Genomic DNA, 13,078 nt, shown 5'->3' on the forward strand with positions numbered 1-13,078 from the left:
AGGTTTGATTGTATACCACTTGTGTGGTTATTCTTGGTAGTGTGGATGTGCAGAGGGTTAAGAAGGCATACGGTGTATTAAGTTTTATTGGTAGAGGGATTGAGTTCCGAAGCCATAATGTCATGCTGCAACTATACAAAAAGCTAGTGCAGCCACACTTGGAATATTGTTCTGGTTGTCCCATTACAGGAAGGATGTGGAAGCATTGGAAAAGGTGCAGAGGAGATTTCCCAGGATGTACGTAGGTACAGATTCTTGAGTACAAATTCTTAGAAGAGAAAAGAAAAATAAAGAAATATAAAGTTCAGCACAACAGGCCTTCAAAAGTACAAAACCATAGTAATACATTAGAAAAATAAATGTAAAAATTCAGAATAACAGTCCTTCCATGATAGTATAGTAAAAGAAAAGAAATTTAAAAAAAGAGAAGTAAGTCCATTTCATGGTTCTCAGCTCAACAATCAAATCCACCCATTGGAATCCCAGGCTGGACCCCCGTGATGCTGAAGAAAAGCTGCATGGAGTCACAGACTGATGCCGAAGCTGCCACAGGCGTCTCAGGCCACTGTCAAAGAAAAGTCCCAGGCCACCAACGAGGCTGCTGAAAAGGAACCCCAGGCCAGTCATCGGAGTCTCAGGTCCAGGCCCGGACCTGGACCTGGACCCACTGCTACTTCAAAGCTGTTGCTGAAGCAGCCGAGTTGAAAGAGCCAACAGGATGAGGCCACAAGGAATGACCAGATCCGCACTGTTCTCTGCTGAAGCAGACTTCTTCCTCACTTGAAGTTGTCAAACAAAGGTAAGGTGGATCTTGATGTTATCAAAAAAAAATTTAAAAGAAAAGGATATGGCAGGCCTAATGACAGAAGCAGACAGGTCAGGACCCCGAACACTTCCTACCCTGCTACCGCTATCTTGATGCATAAATCTATAAATCATTATGCCACGTTATGCCCTTCATAACTGGAGTTGAAAAGGGATGATCTGGATGCTTAAAAAATGGAGGTTCGAGAGCAGTCTTCCAGGGATGAAACAGAGGATCAGCATCAGGACCTTAACTAGGAAATCCAAAGCATGTGAAATTTCAAGTGCACAAAGCCACACAGAATCTAACTAAAACCTACTTCCAGGAGAAACAAGCTGGGTTTAGATTTCTTTTCACTGTGTAGCTTTTTGTGGTTATTGGGTATATGGCAAGCTGCCCCTGGTTAGTCCACAGTACATGTGGACCTGATTATTTTTGCATTCCTTGAACTTTTCAGTTGTCGAATAGATGTTTTCTTATCCATATGCTTAGAATCGATGGGTGATCTTTCAAGTATCTACACTTTATAGACCCAACATACCTAACAAAGGAGAACACAGCAGTGAGACAGGAAAGTAACACTGCATGCTGCTAAGGTTAATTCAAAGTTAAAAATCACATAACACCAGGTTGTAGTCCAACAGGTTTAATTGGAAGCATTAGCTTTCGGAGCGCTGCTCCTTCATCAGGTGGTTGTGGAGTATAAGATTGTAAATCACAGAATTTATAGCAAAAGTTTACAGTGTGATGTAACTGAAATTATATATTGAAACTTGTCTGTTAGAATGAACGTGTTGGTTTCAGTTCTTTCATATGTACATTGCAAAACTTTTTTCATTATTACATTCTCAAGTGACTTTAACAATTGGTGTCATCTTGGCCCAGATAATGCATTGAAGGTGTGAGCTTCCCTGTTTGTGTCACAATGGTCAGACTGATTCTAATCTAAAAAACAGATTTACAGAATTTTCATGCAGTTTTTGAGCAAAGTAAGTACTGATTCACCCCACAAATTTATATGTGTGTGTGTGTGTGTGTGGTGGTGGTGGTGGTGGTGGTGGGGGGGGGTGGTGGTGGTTGGGGGGGGGGGGGTGGTTTATGAGTGTCTGTGAGAAAGTGTGTGTATATGTGTGAGAATGAGTGTAAAGGGGTATAAGTCTGTGACAGAATGTGTGTGTAAGTTTATGTGTGAGTGTATGAGAGGGAGTGTGTGTAGGAGTGTGTGTGTGTGTGCATAGTGCAGTGGGATTACCTATAGTGTGACATGAATCCAAGGTCCCAGTTGAGGCCATCATCATGAGTGCCGAACTTGCTATCAGCCTCTGCTCGGCCATGTTTAGTTGTTGCCTGTCCCGAAGTCCGCTTTAGAGGACAGTCACCCAAAGGTCTGAGGTTGAATGTCCTGGACCGCTGAAGTGTTCTCTGACTGGGAAGGAACACGCCTGTCTGTTGATTGTTGTGCAGTGTCCATTCGTCAATCAACAACATCATTAATCAACAATCAACAAATAATCCAGGTCCTTTTCAATATATAATTTCAGTTACATCACACTGTAAACTTTATGCTATAAATTCTGTGTCTTACAATCTTATACTCCACAACTACCTGATGAAGGAGCAGCGCTCTGAAAGCTAGTGCTTCCAATTAAAGCTGTTGACTATAACCAGGTGTTGAGTGATTTTTAACTTTGCACATCCCAGGCCAACACTGGCATATCCAAATCAAGGTTAAATCTGTTTTTAAGGTTTCAGTCAGCATATGATATGAGTATTGTGCAGTGAAGTCTCTTATGATAGGCAGCAGGTTGAGAGAAATCCTGAGACATCTCCTTTTTACCTTTCTATCATCAGTTAGCCTCTAACATTTCATAGTTCACATATACTGCTAAATTGCTTTCAAATGTTTAAGCATCCTGCCTGAGAAGGGCAGCACTTTATGTACCTTCTCCTGGCAGACCAATGCTGTTCAAGAGACAGTCGACATATGAACTGCATAATGCACCTCTTAGCCTTGAAAAACAGTGTAGTCCCTTACAAAGCTGATAAATAGAATAAACCTTGCTTCCAGTTTTTTTTCTAATTCACTCATGAGATGCGGGTATTGTTGGCTATGCCAGCCTTTGTTGCTCATTCCTAGTTGCCCATGAGAAGACAGTGATGAGCTGCATTATTGAATTGCTACAGTCCATGTGTTGTAGATAGACTCATAATGCTATTAGGTAGACTCAATGTTATTAGGAAGGGAATTCCAGGATTTTACCCAACAATACTGAGGGAATGGTGATGTATTTCCAAATCAGGATGGTAAGTGACTTGGAATGAAATTTTCAGATGGTGGTACTGCTACCCTTGTCCTTTGAGATGGTAGTGGTTTGGAAGGTGCTGTCGAAGGAACCTTGGTGAATATCTGCATACATCTAGCATGGGGGGTATAGCTCAGTGATAGAGTATTGAACTGCAAATCAAGAGGGCCCCAGTTCAAATCCGGGTGTCCCCTAAATTTGTGGGCAGCACAGTGGTTAGCACTGCTGCCTCACAGCGCCAGAGACCAGGGTTCAATTCCCACCTCTGGCGATTGACTGTGTAGAGTTTGCACATTCTCCCTGTGTCTGCGTGGGTTTCCTCCGGGTGCTCCAGTTTCCTCCCACAGTCCAAAAATGTGCAGGTTAGGTGAATTGGCCATGCTAAATTGCCCATGTTAGGTGCAGGGGTAAATGTAGGGGAATGGGTCTGGGTGGGTGCGCTCCGGTGAGTTGGTGTGGACTTGTTGGGCCGAAGGGCCTGTTTCCACACTGTAAGTAATCTAATCTTGTAGATTTTATACGCTGCTGTTATTGAGCATCTGTGGTGGATGAGTGGATAATTGCCAAACAAGCATGTTGTTTTGTCATTAATGATGTTTGAACTACTTGAGTGCTGTTGGAGCTGCACTCATTCAGGAAAGTGGGAAGTATTCTATCACACTCCTAACTTGTATCTTGTTGATATTGAACAAGCTTTAGGTTATGTGGAATCTTCACTTATTCCATACTCTCACTCACAATGGGTATATGTGGATGATGTGTGTAGGACTGCCCCTAACAAAATCCTTACATATTGCTTTTAACTTCAGTGTTGTCCACATTAAAGTACAGCATCTTGGCTATAGTCATCAAAAGATACAGTTCAAGGATCCATGATGTCAGATGCTTATTAGAGATAAGCATTCTTGGATGCCTGAAAAGACTTGTTGACAGTGATTTGCCCAAATGTATGCTTAATCTCTACAGCTTGGGACTTCTTCAGGTTTTTGCATCACTGACAGGGGAGAGATGGAGTGGCAAGGCACCTCTGCAGTGTCTGAGTGCTTCCTGGCATCACCATCTCTCACAGAGATAACAAATATAACAAATTCCCTTCACTTGTGAGGTTTTTGACCTCTCTGCCCAGCTAGGAGACATGTTTCTACAATGAAATGAGAGTTGAGTGTGATGGAAGATCCATTTGTAGATATGTAAGGCCACAAGAGGTTGTGAGGTGACCTCAATTCTTGAATAGGAAGCACAAGGGCAGGAAGGGTTAGTTTTTCCAGAGGATGTAGTGGGTAAGAATCATCGAGTGGACATGTTGCCTGTAACACAGAGCTATAGCCCCCTAGCCTTTGTGAGGGCTGAAAGCAGTGACAGAGTTTGTGTGAGCAATAGCAAGAAGATGATGGTGATATTTAGCCTTCTGGAGTGCAGAAAGTCATGAACTTTCTTTCTGCACTACTGTCTGTTTCTTTTAACCCAGGATAATTGCACTGATCTGGGCTGCTATCTCAGTCCAGGCTGGCAGAGTGTGGCAGTGTGGTGTCCTTTCCACTGCCCTCTCCACCAACAACTCCAGGTTCACATTGATGAGACAGAGTGCCAGCTTCCTGTTTGGGTCCACATCCTAAGCGATGACAGTTGAGCACTACACTGTTTTTCTCTCAAAAATGCTGCCAAACCTGCTGCGTTTCCCCAACACTTGCTGTTTTTTAAAAATTAAAATCAAGCCCCTTATTCAGTCTATCTAAAGAATTTTAAACGATGCAGCAAGTTTATTCAATGAGTAATTAAACTCACAGATGAGCAAAGGCCTAATTTGATCTCCAGTTTGTTTTACCTCAATGAGATAATGAAAGATTGTTATAATCAACCTTGGCACAAAAGGAAAATCATCACAGTTCCCTGTCCTGATCTGAATCCAATGACCCTTGCAAGAAAAATATTCTCTTGGCTGTAAAGTGAAGAAAGGATTCAGCTTGTCAAGATACACGACATAGGCAAAACATCTCCAATATTTTGCCATTACTGACGTATGCACAAAAGCCATTTGGGAAAGCATGCGAAGATCATTGGTACTTAAGTAACTATTGCAGAAAATTGTTCATGCCTTCAGGGAGTAGTGTGAGAAAATTATTAAGAAGTTCCTCCACTCCCACATGATGCTAACATATTTTAACAAACAGAGCAGTAGGGTCAACATAACATACAAAGTAAAACTTCCAAAAGCATTAATCATTGGACTTGTAAGTTTCTGTGAATCGACACTAGATGTCAGCATATTGTCAATATAGCTCTTCAAAGTGCTACTTTGTACCTTGTAGTTTCAAACAAAGCTTGCCATGCCTCAGTTAGCTGGGTTGTATGCAAATCCAGTTTTACAAATTTCTATACCTGATCTACTGATGCTGTCTGTGTTCAAACACAGCAAAACCTGGACAAATCCAAGTTTGGGCTGATAAATGGCAAGAAACATTGATGCCCGAAAGGTGCCAGGCAGTAACTATTCCAATATAAGAGAATCTCACCAGCTCCCCTTGAGATTTAGGTCATGACCATCACCAAATCCTCCACTATCAACATCTTAGGGATTAGCATTGGCCAGAAACCAAATGGGATCACTTACTTAAATACTGTGGCTACAAGAACAGGTTAACATTGGGAACTCTGCAGTGAGCAACCTCACCTCTTGTCTCCCTAAAGCCTTTCTACAATCTGTATGGTGCAAATCAAGAGTGTGATGGCATGCTCCCCACTTGGGTGAGTGAAACTCCAACAAAGTTCAAAGAGCTTGATATCATTAAGAACAAAGATGTTGACAACCCATCACCACCTTCAACTTTCAATCTCTTCACTACTGGTGCACTGTGGCAGCAGTATGTACTATGTACAAATTCACTAGTGTAACTCATCATGAAAACTGTAACCCCTATCACCTAGAAAGCCAAGGGCAGTAGATGCATGGGAACACCAGCAAGATTCCCTCCAAGCCAAATACTATTCTGACTTGCAAAGATGCTGCTATTCCTTAAATGTCATTGTCAGAATCTTGCAACTCCCTTCCCAAGTGTTGTGGGTGCGCCTACATCCCAAAGACAGCAGTGATTCAAAAAGGGAGCTCAACATCTCCTTCTCAAGGGTAATTAGGATGGGCGATAAATGTTGGCTAAGCCAATGATATCCATATCTTGTGAACTAATGAAAAAAACTTGCCAATGCACATCCAGAAGAGAGTATTGGTCTGCTATCCTTAGAGTAGGTTAGGACTAATTGAAAACATGAAAGAATCTCAAACCTGGAATCAGCTAGGGTGTAAAAACCAACCGGAAACTGGAGACTGGAATATTCTGACCTGTTGTCAGAGATGACAGTTACAGTTTATTTAGTTGTCAAATGCCTGAATGTTTATGCATTGAAGTGGATTACTGCTGTCGAATTAACTATTATAGTTAGTTACTGGAAATATGCTTCACACACTACCTTACTTAGCCACACTAGTTGGCATAATTCAAACAAGTAACCTGAAATTGCAAGCTAATCATGAAACTATCATTAATTGTCATTCAAACACCGCTCACAAATGCCCTTCAAGGAAAGAGATCTGTCTGCCTTCTGCTCTAGCCTACATGATGGCATGACTCCAGGTTGGAAATAATGTGGTTGATTCTTAATTTCTTTCTGAATTGGACTAACAAGGCATTTATTTCAAGAGCAACAAGGGATGTATGTTAAGTGCTAGCCTTGCTAACAATGCGCACATCTCATGAAAGAATCAAAGTAAAAAAAACCCACAAAACAAAAAAAATCCTCTGATTTATTTTGATCAATTACATGTGGAAAAGAACATTTTTCTACCGTTACTTTAAGGAGATTAGATTAAACATTTATGTAAGAAACTTTTTTTTAATTTCAAAAATATTTTGATGATCTGTACAATTGGTGGTGTCATTCATAGGCGTACCTTGCATTTCTTTATATACAGAGATTGTAATTAATCATTCATATACACAGGTCTGTACGTTTACCATCCATATATTTAACTGAGGTTTCAGCAGAGCCCTCTTACTGAGTGGGCCCCCTGTTCTTCTTTGGCAGGCAGACGTTACACGGTGGTCTTTCCCCACTACGCCTTGGCGGCTGCTGCCCCAAGCTTCAGCGTGTCCCTCAACACGTAGTCCTGGACCTTGGAATGTATCAGTCCGCAACACTCAGTCGGGGTCAGCTCCTTCAGTAGGTTACAGACAGACCAGAGTGTCTTTGACCAAATTGATGATCCTCCAATTAATGTTTAGCTCGGTGCGCGTCCCAGGGAACAGATTGTAAAGCACGGAGTCCTGCATCACGGAATTGCTCGAGACGAACCTCGACAAACACCACTGCATTCTTCTCCAGACTTTCTTTGCATAGGCACATTCCAGGAGGAGGTGTGTGACAGTCTCGTCTCCTCCACAGCCACTTCGAGTGCAGCATGCGGTGCGGCAGAGAGTCCAGGTGTACATAAAGGATCTCACAGGCAGTGCCCTTCTCACCACCAGCCAAGCCATGTCTTGGTGCTTGTTGGAAAGTTCTGGCGATGAGGCATTCTGCCAAATGACTTTGACAGTCTGCCCAGGGAACCGCTCAACAGGATCCACCCTCTCCTTTTCCCGAAGGGTCTCAGGGACACTTCCTGATGGACTTGTGGTCAAAGGTGTTTTTCTTCATAAATTTCTCCACGAAGGACAGGTGATATGGAACGGTCCAACTACTTAGAGCTTTCCGCAGCAAGGCCAGGCTTATCCTTTGTAACACCGGGGACAGGTAGAACCTCAGTACATAGTGACACTTGGTGTTTGCATACCTGGGATCCATGCACAGCTTGATGCAGCCACACACAAAGGTGGCCATCAGAGTGAGGGTGGCGCTGGGTGTGTTCTTTCCCCCATTGCCCGGACCTTTATACATCGAGTCCTTTCGGACCCGGTCCATCTTTGATCTCCATATAAGATGGCCCGGGTGACTGCGATGGCACAGGTTCTGGCCAGACCTGTGCCACATATAACAACACAGACAGTGCCTCACACCTGATGACCAGGTTTTTTTCCATGATGGAGAGCGACCGTAGCTTCCATCTGCCCAGTTTCTACCTCATTTTCCTGATCCGCTCCTCCCAAGACTTGGCGCACGCCCCAGACCCTCTGAACCAAATACCCAGCACCTTCAGGTGGTCAGTCCTGATGGTGAAGGGGATCGAGGATTGGTCGACCCAGGTCCCGAAGAGCATGGCCTTGCTGCGGTCCCCGAGGCCTGTTTGAACTGGTTACATATGCACATGAGTCTGTGCACGGACAGCGGATCTGAGCAGAAAACGGCGACGTCATCCATGTACCGGGAGGCCTTAACCTGCAGGCCCCTGCTGCCAGGGATAGTCACCCCTCTCAGGCTCGCATCCTTCCTGATGGACTCGGCAAATGGCTCTATGCAGCACACAAACAAGGCAGGAGAGAGAGTGGGCAGCCCTGCCTGACTCCAGATCTGACTGGGAAGCTATCTGATTCCCATTCATTGATTGAGATTGCACTGATAATGTTAGTGTAGAGCAGTCTAATCCAATTGCGGATTCCCTCTCCAAAGCCCATTTTGGAGAGAACATCTCTCATATACGTATGTGATATCCTGTCAAAGGCTTTCTCCTGGTCCAGGCTGATAAGGCAGGTGTCCAACTCTCTGTCCTGCATGTAGGCGATCGTATCCCTGAGGAGTGCGAGACTCTCAGCGATCTTCCTGCCCAGTACATCCCAGGTTTGGTCAGGGTGGATCACCAATCCCAGAGCAGACCTGACCCGGTTGGCAATGACCTTTGACAAGGTTTTGTAATCAGCATTCAATAGTGAGATTGGTCTCCAATTTCTGATTTCCTCCCTCTTCCCCTTCCACTTGTAGATGAGGGCGATGATGCCTTTCCTCATGGATTCACTCATGATACCTGCCAGAAGCATACTGACTTACACCTTCAGCAGGTCCCGGGCAATCAAGTCCCACAGAGCAGAATAGAGCTCGACCGATAAGCCATCACTTCCGGGAGTTTTATTCTTTTCGAAGGACTCGAGGGCCTTGGTCAGCTCGTCCAGAGATAGCAGCTGGTCCAGCCTCTCCCATGTTCTGTCTTCTAAGACCTCCATAATAGAGGACAGGAACAACTGGGAGGCTGCACTGTCGGTTGGCTTTGAGTCATACAGACTGACATAGAAGGATTTGCTGATCCTCATGATGTCAGCATGAGACGACGTTATCAAGCCATCTTCTTCCTTCAGGCTGCTGAGCACGGAGCTCTCTTTGTGCACCTTCTGGAAGAAGAAATGTAAGCACGTCTCGTCCTGCTCCATGGAGTGGACCCTGGACCGGAAGATTTTCTTGGAGGTCTCTGAGGCAAAGAGCAAGGATTGCTGGCCCTTCACCTCCTGAAGGTCCTCTGTGACATTGACCCCATCGTCTGCAGCAGGAACAGGTTCTGCATACTTTCCTGAAGTTGGGACAGTTTTCCCCACCTCTCTCTCACCTCCTGAACACCTTTGAGGATGAAGAACCTCTTGATGTTCCCTTTTACTGTTTCCCACCAGTCCGCTGGAGACTCAACAGGGGCTTCATGGTTCTCCAACCTGCGTAATCTTTCTTGAGCTCCTCAATGTTTCCCGGGGTCAACAGCTTGGTGTTCAGCTTCCACGTTCCCTTACCAGCCCGCTGCTCATCCTGTAGGTGACAGTCGGCCAGCAGGAGGCAGTGGTCAGAGGAGAACACCGGCATGACGTTGGTGGATCTGACCGAGAATGTTCGGGACACAAACAGTTAGTCTATCCTTCAGCATATAGCCCTGTCTGCCAAAGAAACAGATTTTTTTTTAAATTCAAAAATATACTTTATTTATAAAATATTTTGATGATCTGTACAATTGGTCATACCATACATATGTAAACATTGCATTTCTTTCCATACCGAGATAGTAATCATTCATATTTACAGGTCTGTAGATTGACTCTCCACATATTTAGCTGGGGGGTCAGCAGGGACCCCCTTACTGCATCGGACCCCTGTGCTTAGGCAGGCAGATGTTACATGGTGGTCTTTCCCCACCGTACCTGGGCGTCCATGCTCCAGCGCGTCCCTCAACACGTAGTCCTGGACCTTGGAATGTGCCAGTCTGCAACACTCAGTCAGGGTCAACTCCTTCAGCTGGAAGATCAACAGGTTTCAGACTGCCCAGAGAGCGTCCTTCACCGAGTTGATGATCCTCCAGGCACAGTTATGTTCGTCTCAGTGTGCGTCCCAGGGAACAACCTGTAGAGCATGGAATCCCGCGTCACGGCGCTGCTCGGGACGAACTTCGACAAACACCACTGCATTCCTCTCCAGACTTCCTCTGCATAGGCACATTCCAGAAAGAGGTGTGTGACAGTCTCATCCCCACCGCAGCCACTTCAGGGGCAGCGTGCGGTACGGCAGAGAGTCCGGGCGTGCACAAAGGATCTCACAGGCAGAGCCCTTCTCACCACCAGCCAAGCCATGTCTTGGTGCTTGTTGGAAAGTTTTGGTGATGAGACATTCTGCCAAATGACTTTGACAGTCTGCTCAGGGAATCGCTCGATAGGATCCGCCCTCTCCTTTTCCCGAAGGGTCTCAAGGACACTACGTGCTGACCACTTCCCGTTGGACTTGTGGTCAAAGGTGTTTCTCTTCATAAATATCTGCACAAAGGACAGGTGGTACGGAACGGTCCAATTACTTGGAGCGTTCTGCGACAGCGAGGCCAGGCCCATCCTTCGCAACACCGGGGATAGGTAGAACCTCAGTACGTAGTGACACTTGGTGTTTGCGTACCGGGGATCCACACACAGCTTGATGCAGCCACACACAAAGGTGGCATTGGGCGTGTTTTTCCCCCATTGCCCAGGTCTTTGTATATTGTGTCTCTTCGGACCTGGTCATCTTTGATCTCCACATTAAGTGGAAGATGGCCTGGGTGACTGCGGCGGCACAGGTTCTGGGGATAGGCCAGACCAGTGCCACATATAACAATACTGAGAGTACCTCACACCTGATGACCAGGTTTTTCCCGCGATGGAGAGCGACCATTGCTCCCACCTGCCTAGTTTCTGTCTCATCTTCCTGATCTGCTCCTCCCAGGTCTTGCGCACACCGCAGCCCCACCGAACCAAATACCCAGCATCTTCAGGTTGTCGGTCCTGATGGTAAAGGGGATAGAGGTTTGGTCGGCCCAGTTCCCGAAGAGCATGGCCTCGCTCTTGCCTCAGTTTACCTTGGCCCCTGAGGCCCGTTCGAACTGGTCACAGATGCACGCGAGTCTGTGCACGGACAGCGGATGCAAGCAGAAAATGGCGACATCGTCCATGTACCGGGAGGCCTTAACCTGCAGGCCCCCATTGCCAGGAATAGTCACCCCTCTCAGGCTCGCATCCTTCCCGATGGATTCAGCAAATGGCTCTATGCAACGCACAAACAAGGCATGAGAGAGAGGACAGCCCTGCCTGACTCCAGATCTGACAGGGAAGCTATCTGATTCCCACCCATTGATTGAGACTGCACTGACGATGTTGGTGTAGAGTAGTCTGATCCAATTACTGATTCCCTCCCCAAAGCCCATTTTGGAGAGGACATCCCTCATATATGTATACATTATCCTGTCAAAGGCTTTCTCCTGGTCCAGGTTGATGAGACAGGTGTCCACCCCACTGTCCTGCACATAGGCAATCGTATGTCTGAAGAGTGCGAGACTCTCAGCGATCTTCCTGCCCGGTACAGCACAGATTTGGTCAGGCCAAAGAAACAGAATACAGATCTGTTAACATGGATTTAAAAACTAGACTAACTCCTGAAATACTTTTAACCACACTACTTGAACATCATTACTCTTTTATTTGATGGTATATTTTGTAGGGAGTGAACACATTGGCAGAATCTCACGCCTGCCAAATGTTGTGTCAATAAACATTAGTCTAACCTGTTTTAAAATCAGTTTTACCATCATAACACATAGCAGGGAGGTACCATAACAATCCATCCACGCCTATGCAAATTATTCCGCTGTATACTTAGAAAAACATGTTTCTAATACTATTTTTAACATAGCTTTCCTGACTGTTTTCAGCATTGCCAAGCTTTGAGGTTTTCCATGTTCCAGACACAGACCTCAACATTCTGTAGAGTAGTAAAGGGAATTGTTTTGTTTCAAAAGTGTATTTATTTTAAAAACATATATTCAATTCTATAATTTACTAAATTATCCATTAAATTTTTGTTACATTTGAAAAATACAATGCAAACAAAATAGAAAATTTGAATTTACATAGCAACTTTCACACCTTCAAGCTGTCCTAAATTGCTTTGCACTTCTAAGTATTTTTAAAAATTTATCATTATAATGTATGAAAACAGTATTGAGTAATAAATTAATAAAATATGGGGTTAATGTAGGTGAAAAAACAGCTTAAAATTCTGTGCTTACTGTAATTCCCCACCCTACATTGCTGTTTGCCAACTTAGCACAAAGTTTAACTTACGATGTGTCTTCTCCATGCTCTTTGGATTATTCTTGCTGAATTTTCTGCCAAAGTTTTTTGCTGCTCTTTAGTTACAGAGCTCTCAAATTTAAGGGACTCATTGACCAACGTTTTGCTGTCTGTGAGGCAATGTTCATCCTTATTGTTGGTATCTGGCAGATGTGCTTCAATGCTTAAAAATGTAACAAGTTAATTCATGAATTAGTAAATATTAGCTCAGCTTTGACACACAAGTATGTAACTGAACCACAGAATTGTTACAGAACAGAAAGAGGCTATTCAACCACTGGCTTCTCAGTATTTTATTTTATTAACAATACCCTACCATTTCTCTACAACATTGCACATCATTTCTATTTAAATAGTTATACAATGCCCTCAAGAATGCCTCAATTGAACTTTCCTCCCCTACATATGCAAGCAGTACATTC

General features: G+C 44.5%; 1 protein-coding gene across 5 annotated transcripts in view; it reads right to left on the bottom strand.

Annotated features, from left to right (window-relative positions):
* The window catches only part of c6h11orf65 (chromosome 6 C11orf65 homolog), a 63,092-nt gene that overhangs the window by 27,710 nt on the left and 22,304 nt on the right, over positions 1-13,078 (bottom strand). For all 5 annotated transcript variants that reach the window (XM_060826696.1, XM_060826695.1, XM_060826694.1 and 2 more), the window contains one exon: positions 12,648-12,819. In XM_060826696.1, coding sequence (XP_060682679.1) covers positions 12,648-12,819 — 172 coding nt within the window. The remainder of the gene's footprint in view (positions 1-12,647; positions 12,820-13,078) is intronic.

This window comes from Hemiscyllium ocellatum, chromosome 6 (genome assembly GCF_020745735.1).
Source record: "Hemiscyllium ocellatum isolate sHemOce1 chromosome 6, sHemOce1.pat.X.cur, whole genome shotgun sequence".
Classification (NCBI taxonomy): Eukaryota; Metazoa; Chordata; class Chondrichthyes; order Orectolobiformes; family Hemiscylliidae; genus Hemiscyllium; species Hemiscyllium ocellatum.